The sequence below is a fragment of the Frankliniella occidentalis genome, unplaced genomic scaffold (assembly GCF_000697945.3).
Source record: "Frankliniella occidentalis isolate FOCC.00 unplaced genomic scaffold, Focc_3.1 Scaffold485, whole genome shotgun sequence".
Classification (NCBI taxonomy): domain Eukaryota; kingdom Metazoa; phylum Arthropoda; class Insecta; order Thysanoptera; family Thripidae; genus Frankliniella; species Frankliniella occidentalis.
The window spans coordinates 29204-50569 of record NW_026267603.1 but is presented as its reverse complement, the minus strand read 5'-3'; the positions used below and the strand labels follow the sequence as shown (position 1 = coordinate 50569).

The window sequence follows — 21366 nt, the reverse complement described above, 5'->3', positions numbered from 1 at the left end:
GGAAAAGATCTTTATAAAGAAACATTTAATAAAAGTTTGCAAGCCCACATTAAATCAAATGTACACCACAAAATAGATTAAAAACAATGGTAATGGTACATGAAAATAATGGAAGAAACTATAATTATTTGTCAGGTACTTTAACAAAACTTGTATCTGCCTTCTTGCTCCCTATATCAAAGCAACGCAAACCTTTCCACACCTGATATTTGAGCAGGGAATGGAAACTATTAAAATAGTTCAAATTTTGTTAAGCTATTAAGTTAGATAGATCTAAGTAACTTTATAAAGGGAGTGATAGGGAATATTCTTTAACCTGCCATATGAAATTATGATGTTAAGTACAAGTCTAGTCCAGACAAATTCAGCCACACACTGCAAGCTGAGGAGTTGCTTTGAACTAGCAAAGTCACATTTTTAAAGTACAAATGGAATAAGTCATGATCGATCAGGTATGGTGATCAAAAGTTTCACATTGACAAGGGAAACAAGAACATGTTCCAATAACAAGAACAACATTGATTTCTAGAATGAAGTTTCAAAGACAGACTCAGACTACACACTGACCTCAAGCACAAATATGCAAACCTTGCAAAATGTTTCCACTATCAGATCACCTTGACATAAATTTTAAAGAAATGTAATCACAGCAAAATAGTCTGTACCACAAGAAATAAAAGGTACATATTACATGTCACATCCATCTGTACACTGTAAATTATACAGAAAACTCCTAAAAGCACTCCAGCAAGTTATGAACTTGCTCACTACTCCAAGATTTAAAACAAAAATATCAACTGACTTTCAAAATTGTTATGACATTATAACATGACAGCATTTTCTTCATTATAAAAAAATACATAAATAGTAAAAACGTTTAAGGCATGCTCTGCATTCGTTTGTCTCCATTTAGAGGCAGGAAAAATAAAAAGGATACTAGCTCTTAGGAACAAGAGCTCAGAATTCATTTGTTGACAATTAAAGCTATTCACCTCCAACCACTAACTACTACATCAACAATTTCACTTTCACCATAACTTTGTTTTCAACAAGAAAAATTACACTCTTTGCATGATCTAATGATCTTCACACAAAAGAAATATTGATAAGAAAAACTACTGAAAATGAGTAGACCTTAAGTTATCCCCCCAAATCTTCAAGAGCTGAAATCATAAGTCTTTATCACACAATGCTTTGCAAATTTTTCTTTACCCCAATAAGGGTTTTAAAGATACAAAATATTTCATCTCCATCATTGAAAAATCTTGGAATGAGAATGTAACTTGATGGCATTATAAGAAAGATTGATGCAAAAATTTAGTTGTCATTCCTAAGATACCAGAATACTATTGAAGGTCACATATAGTAATAAGAAAAAGTAAAATTACAAAGCAGAAATGGGAACTTCAGATTGTGCCACTGCTACTGTATAAGACAATTATCATGATACTACAAACTTATCATTGACATGCACTGAAAGTGACTGAATTAGAAAAAAAAAGTTGGCTATGGAATCAAAGCAAAGCACACAGCTCCAACAAAAAGCCCCTGTTTATACGAGGGGAAGTACCCAAGGTGACTAATGACTAATGGGCAAAAAATGATCGAATCGAACCCACGTGATTTCAAAACCTGTCTTAGTACACATTTGAAGCAAACATGTGTAAGAAATAAGAAAGAAAAATCATGTTCTCCGCAGTGCTACCTGATAACCATATAAACAATTGAATTTAGAGTGACTTGAATATAATACTACCACAATGTCAAAGCACTGAAATGCCACCATGTCTTCTCCTTCCTTACAGGCTTAAAACCTAATATAACAATCATAATGACAAAACAGGAGGATGTTTGCAATGGCTCTTAAAACACAAAGCCAGGCCAACAAGAAATGTCTACACATAACCTTGATTAACAATCTTGAATTATCACGATAAATATATCACAGCAGCACTCGGCCCTACAAAACAAAGTTTCTTCATTGAATAGGGACAAGAGGAGAACTGAACTGAATCGCAAGGCGTTGCTTTCCTGCAACAAAAACCAGTTTAGTCCAACAACAAGGAAGCATAGAGGAAAGGGTTTGGATAGAAACTTACGTTTTGAACGACCAGCATTCTGACTTGCATCTTGATTGGAACCAGGTGCTCCATCTTGAGTGCCTTCAGTAGCCTCATCTATAATAGAGGAATTTATACTTCCATCAGTAATTGAAAGTTTTTCCTCTTGATCTTTTATGTGTAAAAAATTTGACTTCTCATTGCTGCACAAAAGAAGAAATACGTATTGGTAGAAGATCTTCATTCATTCATAAACACATACATTTGCAAAAATAAAGTGTACTCACACATTATCTCCATGATGGGGGACGGTAGGTGAAGCAAGAGCCAAACGAGGCATAGGTAGTTCAGAAGGATGTGGTGGCTGAACAACGGGTAGAGAGGCATGAGGACTTGGTGGACTGGTGCTCTCAATTTCATCAAAACCATTAGGCAAAAGTGATGGTGTAGAGTCCAAAGAGCATGGAATAGAAATCGGGAGCTGTAAATAGACAAACATGAGACATTTAAGACTACAAGTAATGGAGTAAAATGGTCAGCATAAGGTCTCCAATTAGGAAAAAATAAAAAATCTGAAGATAATCAAATAGGAAAATATAGAAGAAACTGAGAGGAAAGTACCGTGAAGGAAGAATATCCACCATTTGATGTTTGAGGAGGACCCCATGCAAAGTGATGATTACTGTTATTGTGCAGTGGTTGCTGGCTGGTAGCAAACCCAAGTGGGCGATAACCTTGAGCCCCCCCTGAAGCACCAAATAGGCGCTGCTGCACCCAACAAGTCAAAAAACAAATGCAAACAAATGCAAAACAAAGAAGCAAGCAAATCAAAGAAGGAAATCTAGGTAGAATAATATTGATATTGAGAAAAGCAGACCAAAATAAACTATGCATTAACAAAACACAATGGTAGGAGAAAGCAAATACCTTGGCTGGGGATGGTTGATTTGACAAGTTCCTAATCAATTTCTTTAGGACAGTGTCAGGCGATTCACCAACTGAGCAGTGATCTGCTAAAAAGATAAATACACATTTCAAAAAAAAAAAACAATAATTTGCAGCTACAGGAAACAAAACATTTCAAAACAATACCTAAATTCAGTGTTTTCTTTGGAGAAGAATAATCACAGCTCTCAGGTACAAGATCAGTCCATCCTTTGGTCTCATTCAGGTTTGAAGTATTGTCTAAGAACAATTGATTTATGAGCAATTTGGAAGTAAATTAATGAACTATACAAACCAATATAGAATTACAAAATAACTGTACCATTTTGGCTGTGCTCCAAAACTAGAAAACGACGCTGACCCTTTCCCTTTACAGTAATAATATCATGCAATGCCTGAAGCAAAGCAGACACAGAAGAAAAGCCATACTGAGCAGGCTGCACAGCTTTGCCAAAACGTTGAATATAACTTGTTTCAAATGAGGAAAGTGGTAAACGACCTTCTGAATCTTGCAGTAGTTGATACACATTACGAGCAAACATCTGGAGAGGCTTCAAGCAAACATATTCCACAGAACCATTGACATCTTGAACCACCTTAGGAGAAAACATGGGTCAGTGAGTGCTACAAAAAAAAAAAGGTTGAGAGAAAAGAAAAGAAAACAACATACCTTAACCTCCAGTATGTCTTTGAAGTCTCTCAACAGATCATCAAAATTGCACTTACTACCAATGATTGTTTGATAGCAATCTTTAAACTCTGAAACTTTCATACGGCCATCTTCATGGGTCCACAAAATACGCCGCACATTTAAACTAATGGAATGTAGATGACTCTGATCCACAAGACCCACGAAAGTTCCAGTTGTAGTAAAATGAAGCTGAACAGATGGTAAAAATTAAAGACAGAAGAAACAAAAAAGCCTCTATGTCTGATCAAACAGTAGTTATACCTTAACCGAGAAATGTATAGCAGAGAATAAATCCTCCAATGAATTGAAGCCATAATCCTCAGGACGAAGAGCATAGCCTGAATTCAGAAGGAAATATTCTGATACAGCAGATAGTGGCATAAAAGAATGTCCATATTCCTGGACAATTGATGCCACTATGTCACCAAGAACTTGTAGACGCTGATTTAAAGTTAGCTGAACTCTACGATCACCCTCATCTCCTTCTGAAACCTATGTGGAAAAATAAAATTTTGTAACAATTTCAGCAAATATGCCAACAATTTGAGAGGTGTACCAACATACCTTAACTACATCTGGAATAGCCTCAAAAAGTTCAATGAGCTTAGAAAATCCATAATCAGACACTCTGCACTGCTTTCCAAAATGGTGGTGGTAGTATGGAATGAATTTACTGAAATCCATACTACATTGAGGAGCATACTGAAGCAGTTGGAGAACCTGTACAAGAGTTTCCATAAATAATTTAAAGAGTCAGGTACATGGACACAAAAGTGAACTGTCCTACAACATTACCTCAGTTGCAAACTGTTTAGTTTTCTCCATTTCCTCTTGGGTTTGTTCTCGTTTGGGAATTGCAATGAGAACATCTTTTGAGTTCTGAATAGAAGACACTAAAACTGTAGTTTCTGCGACCTCAGAGAGCAAGTCCTCCGCCCTACAGACTCCATAGTTAACAACTTCAAATGGCCTGTTCAAGACTCTCTGATATGCTGCTGGAAATTCTGAAAGGGTGACTTGTTTGCTATACTGCGCTTTTAGCACCCTTAACAAATCTGAGGTGAACCGCCGCACCTGAGCACGATGGGACAATGTCACCATTCTTTTGTTACCTTCACCAAGCACCTGTAAAGAGCAAAGTTATTAGCCAAGACAAAATAATATAGCACGACAAAGAAATTCTGCTGCAAATTTACCTGGACTATATTAGGCAGAGCCTCTAACAGTGGCATAAGCTTAGTGTAACCATAATCAGCAACTCTGCATTGACGGCCAAAGTGGTGGTGATACGCAGGGATAAAACGATTGAAAGAAATTTGGCAGTTTGGAGCAGTTTTCAACAAGTCTACAAGTTCACGGGAGAATAAAGCCAGAGGGCCAGCTAATGGAGGGCTAACATTTGAAGTAACAGAACTGCCATCAGTGTCATTAGCTGTTTCATTGTCAGCTCCACAAGCCCATCGAAGGTATTTGACACATCCAACTCCCTGGTAAAGTTCTATACCAGACACACATGAGACCAAATGTTCCAAAGCAACACCACCATCATCCACTTCTAAAGGTCCAAATTGAGCACTATAGCAGTGAGCAAAGCTTGGCAGGGGTAGACTACCACCATGTGACTGTAAAAGACTGTGCACTCTTTGTGTAAATAGTTTGAGACCCACATTAACATTTGGAAGAGTAGCAAGTTCCTGTTCAGCCCAACCTTTGTCTTGAGTATTGGGTTTCTGATAGTGCTGAGTACAGTACGGTAATTCCATCGCTGCCTGGCCATCCTGTTGTACAGCACCAGCCATCAAGGGTGAAGGAGTATTTCTGTGCTGAGGATTCAAGGACACCATTCTTCCATTCGGTTCTTCACTAACAAGACAAACGTCTCTGAGCTTGTACATATCCGACACACTTATTGTGGTTAGGTAGCGATTCTCAAACATTTCTCTGAACTTGAAGAGTGGTAGACGATGACCTGGGACTTCTTGCAACAATGAGACGATCTGAGAGCGTACTAGAGCAGGATTGATAGTTGGTCCATTCTGCGAGTATGATATCTGTATGCGTTTGAAGCCCACCTTCTTACGATGCAATTGAGAGATAGCATACTGAGCATCTTGCAGAGACTGCACTCTAACAGTTGCTGCAAGATTTCCATCTGATTGAACAAATACTGAAATGTGAAGCACAGACACATGCTCCCTGAACACAGCTTGAAGCACTCTCTTCATTTCCTTGGGATCCATATTTTGGTCTAGATTAGTGACCTGAAGTTCAACAGGTCCATTACCTCCTTGACTAGAATGCCTGGCTTGAGATTGAATTGGATTGAAGTATCTATCTGGTTCTTTGATGTCCATAACAGGGCTCGTCTTCGTGGTACTCCCCCAAGAACGACGATTCACTTGAGTCTGGTACAATTGATCAACATTCAAACTATACGGAGATGGAGTGCGACTCTTGGGTAGCGTTCCACTTCCATTGCTACCCAATTGGGTGCTCCATTGCACGCCATCTCCACCACCAGTCCGTGAATGAATGGTACTGTGGATCTGGGCAGACACTGATGATTGAGCAGATGGAGAGGGTGTGCGCGTTTGAGGCGCTGTGCAACCCCTCAATGGAGAAATATGGGGTTGAAGTCCAGATGACACTTCTTCCCAAGCGAGACTATCAGCCTGAACTTGAGGTGGCTCACTGACGTGCTTCCACAAATCTGGTGTAAAGTCCCCTGTGCCAGAGTTTGACAAGTTTGCAGTGAGCAAAGAGAGTGACTGGGAAGCCACCTGGAGTGAAGATGGATTCAACTTCCCATTAGATGAAGACTGCCACACCTGCTGTGATAGCTGGTATTGCCTTTGCTGTTGCTGCTGCTGTTGCAAAGTACATGCAGCCTTGGCATACATAGTAGGAAAAGTCTCACCCATTTGAGGTTGTGGTGATCTGCAACAGTAACAAATACAATAAGAAACAAGATTGATCTCTTCAGTAAAGAAAGCATAGACTAAGTCACTAACCCAGAGGACAATGAACCACCAGCATTGATGCCATGGTTCCAACCGTTCATTACAGATTGGTTCAGTGAATGACTGGGCTTAGAGACTGTCGATGGAACATTCCCAAGAACAATTCTGGGAGGTGGCGTATTCTTGTAGAAGTTAGCTGTACCAATCCCTGTTTGACTGATGTTAAATGGTAGAGCTGAATTTGACAGATTGCCTGCAAGGGATGTCGACCCAATGGAAGATGCCAATGAGGCAGAAGAAGCCAGAGAACTAGTAACACCATCAATTTTGGATCCATTGCCAAAGCCTTTAGAAAGATACATTCCTTGGGAAGTGCTTGGTGTTGAGCCAATTTGAGAATAATGGTTCAAGTCCTGAGGAAGAGGTAAATTGGAAATTTTGAGATCTTCTCCAAATCGTTGAGGTAGTCTCCTGACTGAAACAGAGCCACAGACGTTAACTTTGACAGCAAATACACATTGTCCAAGCACGAAGCAGAATGATCTAATACAAACCTCGGTTCCGGTCTGGGTTGGATTTAAGGGGAGACTCTTGCTCTTTCAGAGATACTTTCTGAGGTCGACTAACCAATATTTTGTTGCCTAAAACGTCTTGACCATCCATGCGCCTCTGAGCCCTGTATTGAACAGTCAAAACCGTAGTAATACGCATTGAACACCAGTAACCAACATAAAATGACGGATTAGACCGCCGATAGACCATGGTAGTAAAAGGAAGGGGAGAATAAAGTTCCATTGTCATGATTTCTAGAGATAATATGTCGGCTGCAATATCCCGTGAGCATGCTGCCGGGGCTGGGTTCAACGCCGACTAATTTTTATTTAATTATTGAGCCGCCGCATAAAAATGATCTTTGGCTAACAAGCACAATACTGGCATCCAGTTTACGTAGCACATTAAAAGTTACCGATAGACATGTACCTTCAGGAGACGGCCATCGTTTCCTCGACTAGTGAGTGATGACATGTGCTTCACAAGATTCCCAAGACCAACTGACAAATGAATGGTCTTCTTCTTTTTCAGAAACTATTTTCCTTCCTACACTAATGGCTATTGGCACTGAAACCAAGGCGACCGGCTTGTCAGGGTAGCGTGAGCGCTGAACGCTTTAACTGCAGCAGGCGTGTACTACAGGATCGCTTTTATTTTCCTTTTTTTGACAATTTGAAATATTTTAAGTCTATTCATTAACTAATTATTCTATGAATTTGGTTGGATAAAAGTCAGTACTGGAAGGCGGTGTTCTTTTCCCAGACTTTTTGAAAATCCTTAACTAGACAGGCCACCGCCCCACCGCCACGCCCCCACCCCCACCCCCTTTACGTTCGCAAAACAATCAACAGTTGTCAAAGACGTGCGAAACGAACCGGTGGTTACTAACATCAGGGTCAAGAAACTAGCATTAGAGCGATAATTTCAACTTGTCTTGATGAATAGGGTGAGTAGTTTTCACGCTCACAAAATATTGCGGGTTATGAAATGTGTTGGTGAGGGTGGTTAATTCAAACCTACCTGGTAGCAAATTCAATACTCGGAAATCGGATGATGGCCCGATCATAAATTATCTGTCCAACTCGGCCACCACAATTGTCTGATAACTTCCTGAGACGATTCTTGACTTTACCCATATCTTTGTCTGGAGGAATGTTAAATATAATGACCTCCACTGGTTGATTGCCAGACTGGAAAAAAAAAATATAAATGAAGAACACTGCAGTTAAGAGTTTTTCACTTGGTTAGAACCAACAGTCATATGGTGCAGTAGGGTAGTATTTATTTCACAGTAATTTATCTGTTGTGATTAACATTGTGGCAGTGATTATTCTCATCGCACACAAATGTTGTCAATTTATTTCTCATTTTCTGGAATATACTGGGTAAATTAGGTTGTATTACCACCATATAACTATCCGCTTTGGTCAAGTTAGTTTGTGCAGTTTATTTTGTGCAAAATTAAGTGCAAGCTCCAAGTTTTGGTCATTTCTTCAAAGTATGTTTTAATTTATAGATTGGAATCCTATCATATAGGCACAAAAAGACTTTCTTTAAATTTGTTAAGCAAGATTTGAGTAGTTTGATGGGGACAGGATTAATAAAACGCAGATGGAATTGATAAATTTCCTTCTTTGATTAATGTATATTCAAATTGGAGGACTTTGTTGGGTGAAATCATTACGGCAATCGTATTATGATTGTGATGCAATATAAATGACAATGAATCTTTTCACATTTGCTAAAATTCAAAACAAATTTGTTTTCAGTTTCAATCAAACTAATCTTTTGTTAGGACATGTGTTCTTTTTTGTTCATAATACACAACCCAGACCAAATAATAAATACTTTAGTGGAAGAATCATTTTTCTCATTACCAGCTTGTACAGTACGGTCAAAGTGGGAAACTAAATTAACTACAGTAAGGGTATTGTGCACTTGTTCATGCCAAAATTATGTCGATAACTTCTTACCTTGAATGCCCCTCGAAGAGGTAAATTCTCAACAAGACCACTAAAATTGTAGTGTTCATTTGCACATAAAATCAATGTTTCAGATGTATTATTATTGTGTATTAGAATGACGTGAATCTTTTTTCTGTAAGAAAATCTCAAATGTAGTAATTGGAGTACATAAGGTTTTCCATTATAAAACAAATTTACAAACCTGTGTCTTAAGTCTGTCAGGTCAGCTGCAAAGTTTACATCTCCTGATATAAGAATTATCGCGGCTGGACTCCCATAAATTTCTGCAAACCTTCGAATTGATTGCCTTAACTTTTCATCCGCTGCATTTTTACATGTTGCCGACACATGTATAAGATTGACCTGAAAAGTGAACAGCCTTTAAAAAAATCCTTTGTCTCAGGAAGTGGAATTCATAGGGAATAGAAAAGGGTCAGAATCGCAGAAATTTCACACCACTCTATATTTAAAGGAACCAAGACATTGTCCTATCGAGGCTCAACTTTTAATTAGAGGCTTCAGACTCGGCCTTGTTTGTCATCATTTCCCATGTAATAAGTAACCCTACAACAATAGATTAAAGAAGAATTATTACCTGAGCATCATTTAGTTCAGATACAATTTGTGCGTTTTCTTTTTTCACATCACAAACAACTAAAAACTCTGCTTCTCTTCTTCCTTCAAAGAACTTTTCTCGAATCAATTGAGCAACTGCTACTGCTGACCGACCTTTGGGAACCTAAAATAAAAATTAATGAGTATAAGTGTTAAACCACAACAAATAAAAATTAATTGAAAGTTGGAAACTAACCTGACAGTTTTCAATATCCCAAAAAACACCAATAGGTGGTAAAAAATTTGCTTGTGAGCGTAGACCTACTGGACTGCTGTCACTTTCATACCCTCTTACTGAATGAAATGGTCGATGGATTGGAACTGGTGATGACCTCAATTTAATGCTACTACTTCCAGAAACACCACCAAAACCAGTATCAGATTGACTACCTGCATGTCACAAATCAAAACAAATCTTTACGTAAGGTACATAGAATCTTAAAAACACCCCAAAGTTCACTTACCCGACTCTTTCTGCGCATACAGTTGGCAGTGAGATCCATGGTCATTGGCAAGCATAATGCTAGAACTTGCTAATCCTGCTGCATCAGATTGGCTGTCTGAGTTATCCTCAATGTCAGAAGCACTACCCGTTGTCAAGGAATTGTCTGATTCCCCATTCTCGAATGAAATGTGATTTGCTGAGATTCGTGATGACTGTGCAAAGAAAGGAGGAGGTGGGAAACGAAATGGGTTCTTTGGCGGGGAATCAGAAGAGGAAAGACTAGTTGGAATGGAGTGTCCAAATTCTGACCCATCCAGAGAGTATGAGTGACCAGATTCAACATCAAATGATCCACATCCTAAAAAGTCATGTGTGTCTGTAATGACAAAATAAAGGTAGAGTTGGAATTTGGAGCAAGCACAGGGTACTTAGCTAAATAATCAAGACTTACTTCTAGGCTTCTTTTTCCCCTCCATCTTTCTATTTTTAAAAATGTAATAAAGTGCTCTGTTATATGTTGACACACACTCATTCCTTTGGTTTCAACGTTGATTAATAATTCTTCTCGGATACATTGTACATCAGTTATACGACTTATAGATGACTAGAAAAATGCACCGCTGCTTGCTATCCTCATGGAACAACTCTCATCTGCAAAGCAAAAAAAAAAAACAAGTAAAATAGAACTGAATTTGAGATTACAGATCATAGAAAGTTAACCCACGGCTAACATTTTGAATCTGTCACTACTTCAATAAAGAACTCTGCTGGGTGATAAATTAAATTAACTTTGAAGAGGAAAAGAAGCAATAATATCAACATTTTTGATGACACTGTCCATTCCTGAGTGAAAACCAGTATTGGAGGTTAAGCACCTCATTCCTCCTTCATCCAAATATTTCTACAATTAGGAAGTACTTTCTACCAATAACTAGATGAAATTCGCACTGATCTCATCTTTAAGCACCAAACAAATTTTAATTTGTTTCTGCAAAAGTAATAGTTCCTCTGACAAAGCAGTATGTTAGTTTTCCATCTAAAATGGGCAAATTTTAACATGATTCTAGTAATAAAATTTGTTGAATACAAAGTATATATTTCTTCAGCTAAACAGTAATAGAACGTTCCAGATGAACTCTTATTAATACAACCGATTGATTGAACTTTCATAACCATTTTAAGGTATTCATTGTTTATATTGATTAGTAAGTACCTCAGTAGCAAGATAAAAACATTTTTTGCTCCCGTTTCATTCAAGCACTTCTAACCTTGACGTTTTCTAGAAAATCAATCATTATAATCTTAACATAGTCTACTTATATTATAAAAATTAAGTTTATTTTGTCTTTTTTGGTACAATTATTTTGAACGCAGGACAAGAAGATCAGAGAAATCTAAGGACTTGCAAACGCGAGCGTGGCCTTAATGGGTCACGGCGCCCTCGACTACACGTATTCAGGAAGCGGGAAGCCGTGTCGTGGAATCAAGATGCCGGTGAAGACGAAAGAACGGAAAGACAAGCGAGAGCGCGTGATTTCAAAGGTTTTGAAGCAATCGTAAATCGTTGCGGACGCGTTGTGTCAGATATAACTCTGGCTGCGTGAGTCTTATTACCTGTATACAGTAATTGAAATTGAAGATTGTGGCTCTCGCCGTCACCCTCCTCAGCAGTTAAGGCTAAAATGGAGGGCACCGAAAGACAACAATAGCTCCACAGCAATCAGCAGGCTAAGTAATGTAGTTTTAAGCGTGTCATTGTAACAGTGGCAGAAATAATATTTGCAACATAATTATGCCCGTGAACATGACAGAGACATGTTATGGTTTCCACAAAGGTCGTGGGCCCCACATTTTGTTGTTGCCGTGCGATCCCAGCCCCCCTTGCTCATCGAGACAATTTCCTACTGCTTGCTGGCCTTCTTCCTCTTCATCGCATGGATTGCCAGAACAATTAATTTTTCACGAGTGCTGAAAGGTAACTTTTCCTCCGACGGCTATTGTTTTCTTGTTGTAAATGTTCAGTCCCTTTTGAACTTCGTTCACACGTGTGGCCCATTTAGGTCCCTCTGCTGTTCATCCCTGCCGCTCAAGCACTGCGGATCAGCTGACAACGGGGGTCGTCGATCATGGCGAAATCGTGGAAGCCGATTTGCGTGACGTTGACGCTGTGGCCGCGGCAGTGGCAGAGCTTGGTCATGGCGACGCGAGCGCCGACTTTACGCCTCCCAAGAGTTGGCCCGATCCTGCTCCAGCGGCACCCCCGGTGGTTGGGCCAAAGGGCAGTAGCATCCCAGCCTGCGAAAGGGACTCCCTGTCCTGCAAACGCCAGCAAACTCAACACCACTGTGACGGGCCGGACGGCGGCGCCCGGCTGGGCGAAGATCCATCGGTCCTTCCCCCTGTCTGTTTTGTCGATGAAGAGAATGGCCCCTTACTCGACGATGACAGCTGGGCAGGTGCGGAGGGCCACGATGAAGAAGCAGACACGACGGAGGTGACTCTCCCCGAGGAGCCCCGGAGCACCATGGTGGCCTACGTGACGGCTCGCTATCAGGGCCTCAGGAAGGCGGCTCTGGCGGGGAAACTACCCGCTGAGGTCAACCAGGGTGCGTCCGCGTGGCCGCCCCCGCCTCGGCTACCCCCGCGCGCCGAGAGCGACCTCGTCACCATCCTGGCGAACGCTTTAGGACGGTCAAACGTGGGGGTGGCGCCGCCACTGCCCTGGTCCAAGTGGAAATGATTAAATCGGAGGATGCAATAATTAATTCGAAATGTGGATTATTATTATTTTTTTCGTCCCCTATTTCTTCTCGGCCTGTCATATGATATGGTCGCTGCTCTTAAACTGCGTCTGCTCGTCCGTCGGTGAGCCATGGAAGCGGAACTGCTGAAAGGGCGGAACCGCTAGGCTGGCGAGTGCAGTGCAATTTGGGCGTGGCGTGGCGCAGCGCAGCTCGGCTCGCGCCGCCGCGGCCGCGGCTCCCGTCGTCGCGAGTCGCGCGAGCGGAGCGATTTGCGGCGTGGCGTGGCGTGGCGGGGCGGACGCGTCGAGCAGTGGTTTCCCGTTCCGATCCAAAACCACTGCGCATCAGAGCTGCGCATGTTGCCGGTCCGGCTGTCATTTTCGACGTAGGTCTCTCTCGCATATTTCTCTAATGCTGTAATTTGCTCATTCTCCATTTCTGTGCCAATTATTGATGCTTGTTGAAACGGGGAACCATTGCCCTGCTGCGGCGAATGTGCGGTGAAGTCTTGGACCTTCTTTACTAGCGAAATTTGTGTTCGGTGCCGCCCTCCCACAGACAACCTGTCATATGTTTTGTTTGGTGAGCTTCTCCCAGTTCAAGCCCCTGTTTTTGCTCTTTTTAAGAAAATTGTCTATCATGCTGTACTTACATACTATTAGGGTTGACGCCACAACCTGCTGAACTCGTTAATTTCCTAACTTAGCATTGAGGACAGCCAGGGTGGATAGGTGCGTCTGCCGTCGGGGATGTTTTCGTTCAAGCAGAACACTCAGACCCCCAAACAAAGCTGAGAAGGGCTCCGGCCGCCCTTGTTTTGATTGATTTTTGCCCTGTTTGTGGAACCGTCCACCAAAGCGAACATTTAAAGCTCTATTATTGTATTTAGTAAGTGTTCTGTAAGGCCTTGGAAGAGTTAAGTCATGATATCTGTGATTCATAGATTTCTAGCCTTTGTACTCTTTCAGTCCTGTCAGACTAATGTTTTGTTTGATTGGTCAGGTTTCTGGAAATCATGTGGTGGACATTTCATTGTTTAATTTTTGAGTGTTTATAAATTTAATCTGTATCCCTGGTAATATCATATCTATATAATATACACACTCTGTCAAATTCACATTTTCTGTCATTTATTTACATAAGTCTTAAAATGGAGAGTGAGCAATAAGATTATAATTATCTTCAGTGTTTGTTCTTAACATCCATTTTATTGATTGTAGAAAGATTACATGCTTGTTTAAAACCTGAAAAATGGCGTGGCGCTTCAAAGCTTCAAAGTACAAGAATGCTGCACCAATTGTGCCCAAACCAGAGGCATGTATCCGAGATATATCTGTTGGTTCTTACCAAACCTATGGTAATAACATAGCAGCCTCTGCAGCTTTCATGGCATTCAATGTGGATCACAATGGTACTGTATATTCTACCTTCCGTTCTATTTACATATCTGATACACTATGTAACAATAATTTATTTCTGAATCACTGACATATTTAATTTTTATGTTTTCAAGGTTCAAGTTTGGCTGTTCTGCCAATTGATGACTGCGGAAGGAAAAGCAAGACTATGCCATTGCTTCATGCCCATACAGACACTGTTACTGATATGGATTTCTCTCCGTTTCATGACGGGCTTCTGGCTACAGGATCACAGGATTGCTTGGTTTGATTTTTGTCCCAACTCTGTTAAAAAAATAATAATTGTAAATTGTGTTTTTCATTTATTCATTATAATTCTTTAATTTCAGGTCAAGCTGTGGCACATCCCAGAGAGTGGTCTTCAGGAAAGTTTGAGCAATCCTCAGTGTGTTTTTTCTCATAAACAGCGGCGTGTGGAAGCTGTTCGTTTTCATCCCACGGCTGACTGCCTTCTAACTTCTACATCATACACAACTCTGACATTGTGGGATGTCGCTGCTCAGAAAGAGATCTTTTGTGAGTATTGTTCAGCATTTTAACACAGTTTTTGTGTTGTTTTATTTAATTAGTGATATGTTATTTTAATTTGATGGTTTCTGACCATGTTACTGTAATTTTCCAGCCAACAGTCAACATTCAGAGGTGATACAGTCTATGAGCTGGAAGACAGATGGTCGTCTCATTGTTACTTCTTGCAAGGACAAAAAACTTCGTGTTTATGACCCAAGGGCAACAACAAGCATCACTCATACCACTGATAGCCACCAAAGCATAAAAGATTCAAGAGTTGTGTGGTTAGGTGACTCAAATCGTATTTTGACCACTGGTTTTGATGCTGGAAGACTGAGACAAGTCTACATCCGAGATATAAGAAAATTTTCAGAGCCTGAAAAATCGTTGGAGCTGGATAGCTCAACTGGGTGGGTATCATGTAACTGAAGAAAGCTTATGTTATGTAGATTTTCTTAAGCCAAAAAGCTGAAAGTTTACTTTTATTTTCTTTCAGAATTCTAATGCCTCTCTTTGATCCTGATACAAACATGCTATTTCTTGCTGGCAAAGGTGACATAACAATCATGTACATGGAAGTTCTAGATCGTGAACCATTCCTTGTTGAAGGTATTCGCCACTCTGGCGAACAAACAAAGGGTGCTTGCCTTGTTCCTAAACGGGCACTAGCTGTTATGCAAGCTGAAGTTAACCGCTTGCTTCAGTTGACATCAAGCTCTGTAATTCCCATCATGTATCAAGTTCCAAGAAAGGTAAGTTGACTTCTTGCTTCAAACCAATCCTTGCAATGATGATGTTTGTCAAAAATTTGTAATTCTGATGCAGTCGTACCGAGACTTCCATGGTGATCTTTTCCCTGATACGGCTGGTTGTCATTCACTCAGTTCAGCCAGCCAGTGGAGTGGTGGTGATGACACTCCAGTGCCCAGAATCAGTTTGGATCCCAACAAAAAACTGGCTTCCCCGGTAAGAGTTACTCTTTTGTTGTCTGGAAATTGTACATATATTTGCCTTTCCCTGTGAAATGTCCTAATACAATATATGTGCATGAAAATATGTATGTGGTTTGCTTTTGGGTCTTCTGGGCTTGGAATTGGCATCTGAACTTTCTGCCTTGCTGGTTTCACTCTCAATGTATGCCTAACATCTTTCTGTGCATCAATTAATTTTCCCAGATTCATCGTGGTACACTTGCTCAGATAGCTCAAGATATAAAAGAAAGAGAAAGATCATCTCTCAAACCCTCCCATCCACAACCAATAGTGAAAAATATAAATCAAGGATGGCTTAAAGAAAAAGAGAATAGCCAGGAAATAGTTTGTGGTGTAAAAGCATTAAAGACTAAATTGGAAACCAAGGGCAATGACTTATTGGATGATTCTGTTGATGCTAAAAATGTTCAGAATGGAAGTGACCCTCACAATGTACCACCCAAACCTTTGCCTCGTGCGTCTCGTAACGGATCTTTGTCTGAGCTTAATGAGGAAATACCTCCTGTACCCAACAATCCTGCTCCATTAATTACAACTCCAAAGCCTGTTGCACGTCCACGCTCCAGTACCACAGGAGTTGTGGTAGGTGGTGGATACAAAGTAAGCTTTTATGTTTCTGCGGTTGTAGGTGGTTCTTTTCTCCTCTGAAACCTTATATGTAATATATCTAATTTCTGTTAACACTTTTGCATGTATTGTAAGCAAGCTTTTAGCCTTAGATCTCAATGACCTATCATTAATTTATACGGAATTATTACAGCCAAGACTGGGGCCCAAACCATTCACACCACCTAAACTCAACTTTGGTGTTGGATCTGGTGCTTCAGAGTCTGATTTAGCTGTTTCTCAAAACACTGATGAAGCATTGGCACAGCGAAATTCCCCTGAAGGAGCACCAGACACACCACCTTGTTGGTACAGCAATGGTACTACTGAGCACACAAATGGCTCCGAGAAAAATGGCAAAGCTGATATGCACAGCCTCAATGAAGAGTCTACTGGTTCTCCACCACACTCTGGTTCATCCTCCCCAGAGAAGCCTAAAACACCGAGCACATCAGAAAGAAGGAAGGTGTTCGAAAGTAGGGTTTCCTCAACAGAAAGCCAGCAAAATGTCGACGGTGTCACTTCCGCCGTTGATGGTGTCGTGTTGGATGATGTCAAAGGAGATTTTGATCGGAATGCTTCTCAAAGAAGCTCAATTGCAGAAAGACGTCGGCTTTATGAAAGTCGCTCCATGTCTATTCAAGATTCTGGTGCCAACAAAGCTAAAACGCCATCTCCTACACCGTTGCGCCGGAAAGACTCTCTCAAGAAAAATAACACTGAAGGTTCGTAGATGCGAAAGCAGTTCATATGATACAAATTTTTAGCATGTTTCTGATTAAGTTTCGTCTTTTAAATGGTTTTAGATGAAGTAAGAAAGCCTGCTCCATCTGTTCAACGTCAAATGTCGCATGAACCCACTAAATCAGCTAAGCTTGACGCTGCTGTCACTCCAACACCCAAACGAACTTCAACAGTTTTTGGTATATTGATTTGATTCATTTTGATACTGAATTTTTATGTTTTTAAGTATTGTCCCTGTAGCACTCCTCTCACAACTTTTTACAGGGAGAGTGTCGAAGTTTAGACACTTGAAAGGTAACCCAGGCCACAAATCCACACACATTGAAAATATCAGGAACATCAGTCGACAGATTTCTGGAGAGTGCGATGGCTTTCATGCCAACAAAGATCGTGTTGCAGTGCCACTTAGTGGACCTGGAGGAAGAATTGCTGTATTAGAACTCAGCCGTGCAGGAAAACTAGCAGATGGAGTAATTCCTGCTCTTGTCCATGGAGCTAATGTTATGGACTTTGCTTGGGACCCATTCAACTGCAGCAGACTGGCAGTTGGTAATATGAGCTTTTCTTTTTTTAATGTAAGGGTAGTAGAAGGAAATTGTGATTTTTTATAATTTTTCATCTATCTTTATTCTAGCTTGTGATGATGGAACAATTAAATTGTGGTTAATCAAAGCAGGAGGACTAACTGAGCCAACCAATGTCCCTGATGCACAATGGACAGCTCATTCAGAAAAAATTTATTTTATCAAGTTTCATCCAGTAGCAAAGGATGTTCTTGCATCATCCAGCTATGATATGACAATTCGCATCTGGGATCTTCAAACTCAGACTGAAAAAATGTCTCTGTTGGGCCACACAGATACGGTCTGGATTCTTTTTCTATTTGAAATTATAATACAATATGTATTTATAATAATTCTCTACATCAAATTTTTCTGACCGTAGATCTTCTGCATGGCTTGGTCTCCTTGTGGAGCCTTTTGTGCCACAGTGTGCAAGGATTTTAAAATCAGAGTTTATGAGCCAAGAGTGAGCTCTCAACCTGTTCGAGAAGGGAAGGGTCCCGCTGGTTCGCGTGGAGCACGAATTGTGTGGGCACTTGATGGAAATTACATTGTAGTGATGGGATTTGATAAGTACGATATTATTAAGTTTACTTCAAATAATTGATTGATAGTTTTTTCGGAATCTTCTTAGAACTATTTTTACATCTATTTATTATGATTATTATTACAGAGTATCAGAGCGACAGCTGAGTGTATACAAGTGCCATGCTCTGAATGTTCCAATGAATACTATAGGACTGGACGTGTCCCCTTCCATTTTGATACCGTTCTATGATGAAGACAGTTCAACTCTCTTTGTGACGGGCAGAGTATGTATCATGTCATATCTAAGATATTTGTTTACAAAAAAAAGGAAATTAGAAGAAGCCATGCATCACAAATTTTATTTGTATACTTACTATCTGTCTATCAAACAGGGAGATTCTACTTTATATGCATTTGAGGTGTCAGAGGAAGCCCCTTTTCTCTGTCCTTTGAGCCACCATCGTGCGGCATCTCTTCACCAAGGATTGTCCTTTTTACCCAAAAATTGTTGTGATGTGGCCAGTGTAGAGTTTGCTAAGGCCCTTCGTCTCACAAACAACTCAATTGAACCTTTGAGCTTCACTGTTCCACGCATCAAGGTAGGGCAGGGCAGTATGGCATGGTTTTAAACTTATTGTATACTGCACAAAGCTTTGGTTGTGTAATTTGTTGATCTTTTTGAATTCTAGTTGGATCTTTTCCAAGATGATCTATTCCCTGTCACTAAAGTCACTTGGGAGCCCACTATGTCTGCTAATGAGTGGTTTTCAGGAGTTCAGCGTCTCCCGAAAAGAATTAGCTTGTGTCCACCGGGAATGGATTCATGTAAGCCAAAATACAGTTCATTTCATGTGCTCAGCTTAACTCTAAATTGTATTTTTTTTCTATGTTTATCTCCTGTTGCTCATTCTGATTTCTGCTGTAGTATCAGACTCTCAGGGGGCTGCAGAGGTCTTGTCTACTGTTGCACCAGTATCTTCAGCTGTAAAAGGCGCCAACTGTATCAATGCCAATTCGAAAGCAGGATGGAGTGAAGATCTATCGGGATCGAAACGGAGAACAGAGCAGGTTGGTGGTGTGAAATTGCAATTCAGATTTTTATCTTCCCTAGGTTCTAGGGATGTAACTTTTCCCTTAAAAATGTTCTCTTAAAATACATTACTCAAATATCTCCAGATTCAACAATCAATGAGTAACCGTGTTGAAATGAACATGAAACTTGAACAAGATGATATGGAAGGAGTAGATGAGAAAGAATGGGTAAGATAAGAGATCTTCACAATCTCATTTCTCTTTGAATACCTTCATTTTTAAATTTCTTTATTTCCTTTTCAGGATGATTGAGGGAGGTCTTTGGCATCTCAAAAGTTGAAAGTTGTTTACAAATCATTCAACTCAGATAAAGTTAACTCAGTTTTACTATGTGTAGACTCACTACATGATACTCTGCACTTATCTTAAAGTTTTGCTACAATATTATAAATATGTACCATCTATCAAACAGCAGGCATACTTCCTCTTTAATTTATCTTATGGTACTGCGGAAGGGCTATTTTGGTGTAATGCTCTTTGATATTCCCTTCAAGCCATGAATTTTACCCTCTGGGTTCCTGAAGTTCTGAGATTGCACATCTATGATGCCATAAAAGATACTTATCATAACCGTAGCCACTTATTTGTTGAGTTTTTAATTTTTTTTAAATAATGTTCTGAAGCTATTAATGTTTTATGTTTTGTGATATTTTTCAGTCTTCAGTGTTCCTCTCCTTCTTTGTAAAGACTTCATCCACAGGAATGTATTATTTAGAGAGATTTATCTTTCTTACCTTAATTAAACTCATCTAGACTTCTGCACAGTTGAATCTGTCATCAGAGGTTAAATAGGATTAGAAGATACCTACACCCTGATATTAGAGCCAATCCTTTGTTGTGGCATTTCTCTCTGATGTTGAAAAGTATACTGCATTGCTGTATTTTGTATATTAACTGAGAGCATTCCTTTTACATGCATACCATATAATAATCAGCTTTTTAATTCTTGTGTCAAATGTACCTTTGACTGAGCTTAAATGTTTTGCGCATCTCATTCATTTTCAATGAACATTGAGGTTTTTTGATTATTATTTTTTTTCAATTTTTTGTGGTGATTGGAAGACTGAGAAAGGGTTCATATTAACATGTATGTACTGTCCTCCATTTAAGTGTTTGTCACTCCATAATTATATTGGTTGCCAAACCAATTTTTTCCCTTGAAACAATGAAAACATGCAGTTTTGCATAATCTCTTGTTGAATATCAAGTGAATCCTTGCATCATTTTTGGTTGTCACATTCTCATGAATGTGTGATGTGTACATTCCAGTTAAAATCCACTTTTAGTCCTGATTCTTGGGACCATAAAATCTTGTCTGCTCATCTACATTTTCAAAGATTGTTTAATGTAATAATTCAGATTTTAAAATTGCTATGTGATTGATGACACCCTCCTGTGTATATCAAACAGCTGGTAGCTGTTTTTTTTGTTTCATTAAGTGTATATTTTCATAATGTGCTAGTCTGCGCTTGATTCTAGTCCCCTATGGTAAATAATCCTTGTTAGAATATACTTAGGGGAGTTAGCTCATTATTTGGATAGGTAAAATTTTTATTGTGAAAAATGGAATTGGAAAATCTACTCCTCCTTTTCTCTCTCCTGTTTAATAAATTTAATGAGCTGTCCATAATTGTGATGTGACATTTCAAGGTTACTTAGATCTGTGTGTGTTGTATTCTACTGTGAAATTCCATCAAATTAGCTTATTTTTCTGTAAGTGGTAGATCAAATGGTGCACTACTTGAACTGTCGTCAGCCTCAGGCAGTCTTTTCCCTAATGATTGTTTGTGCTCTCTGTATTTGCTCATACATGAACTGCCATCATTGAACAATGTTGTTAAACCTTTTTATGTTTACATACAGTATATATTTCTTTCTTTCCTAGGGAGCAGTTGGTTTAATCATGACAGAAGCATGCCCTTCACTCATTCCCCCCC

At 39.7% G+C, this 21366-nt stretch overlaps 2 protein-coding genes across 13 annotated transcripts; one reads left to right on the top strand and one right to left on the bottom strand.

The window, feature by feature from the left end:
• Window positions 1-8: 8 nt before the first annotated feature.
• Window positions 9-11666, bottom strand: LOC113204324 (meiosis regulator and mRNA stability factor 1). Of its 7 annotated transcripts, none has more exons than XM_026419478.2 (22): window positions 11501-11666; window positions 10684-10883; window positions 10252-10608; window positions 9984-10177; window positions 9768-9911; window positions 9375-9535; window positions 9182-9305; window positions 8229-8398; window positions 7211-7332; window positions 6708-7131; window positions 4893-6633; window positions 4492-4821; window positions 4261-4416; window positions 3958-4188; window positions 3676-3885; window positions 3328-3601; window positions 3153-3245; window positions 2988-3073; window positions 2682-2828; window positions 2348-2541; window positions 2100-2263; window positions 9-2031 (listed from the first exon to the last, which is right to left on the bottom strand). In XM_026419478.2, the coding sequence occupies exons 2-22, from the start codon at window positions 10706-10708 to the stop codon at window positions 1979-1981; spliced, it is 5400 nt and encodes a 1799-aa protein (XP_026275263.1). In that variant the 5' UTR covers window positions 10709-10883; window positions 11501-11666; the 3' UTR covers window positions 9-1978. The 7 variants fall into 7 exon arrangements, with proteins under 7 accessions (XP_026275263.1, XP_026275265.1, XP_052130944.1 ...); XM_026419480.2 differs by having other exon boundaries at window positions 2682-2825; window positions 11446-11665; XM_052274984.1 differs by having other exon boundaries at window positions 2682-2825; window positions 2988-3070; window positions 11446-11665.
• On the top strand, window positions 8058-21317 carry LOC113204326 (coronin-7). 6 transcript variants are annotated; one of them, XM_052274986.1, is made up of 19 exons: window positions 8058-8154; window positions 14197-14387; window positions 14490-14638; window positions 14724-14910; window positions 15017-15314; window positions 15401-15656; window positions 15730-15870; window positions 16080-16496; window positions 16657-17227; window positions 17309-17425; window positions 17511-17795; window positions 17881-18110; window positions 18192-18382; window positions 18483-18621; window positions 18730-18936; window positions 19027-19162; window positions 19263-19405; window positions 19514-19597; window positions 19673-21317. In XM_052274986.1, the coding sequence occupies exons 2-19, from the start codon at window positions 14228-14230 to the stop codon at window positions 19679-19681; spliced, it is 3720 nt and encodes a 1239-aa protein (XP_052130946.1). In that variant the 5' UTR covers window positions 8058-8154; window positions 14197-14227; the 3' UTR covers window positions 19682-21317. The 6 variants fall into 6 exon arrangements, with proteins under 6 accessions (XP_052130946.1, XP_052130947.1, XP_026275267.1 ...); XM_052274987.1 differs by lacking the exon at window positions 8058-8154 and adding an exon at window positions 13214-13361 and having other exon boundaries at window positions 16080-16478; XM_026419482.2 differs by lacking the exon at window positions 8058-8154 and adding an exon at window positions 13214-13361.
• Window positions 21318-21366: the final 49 nt, after the last annotated feature.

Coding starts and splice junctions, on each gene's coding strand:
- LOC113204324 (XM_026419478.2), bottom strand. CDS start 10,708: ATGGAGGGGAAAAAGAAGCCTAGAA. Junction 7,333..8,228: donor AGTATTGAATTTGCTACCAG/GTAGGTTTGAAT, acceptor TGTTCAATACAG/GGCTCAGAGGCGCATGGATG. Junction 3,246..3,327: donor TTTGGAGCACAGCCAAAATG/GTACAGTTATTT, acceptor AATTGTTCTTAG/ACAATACTTCAAACCTGAAT.
- LOC113204326 (XM_052274986.1), top strand. CDS start 14,228: ATGGCGTGGCGCTTCAAAGCTTCAAAGTACAAGAATGCTGCACCAATT. Junction 14,388..14,489: donor ATTCAATGTGGATCACAATG/GTACTGTATATT, acceptor TATGTTTTCAAG/GTTCAAGTTTGGCTGTTCTG. Junction 14,639..14,723: donor CAGGATCACAGGATTGCTTG/GTTTGATTTTTG, acceptor CTTTAATTTCAG/GTCAAGCTGTGGCACATCCC.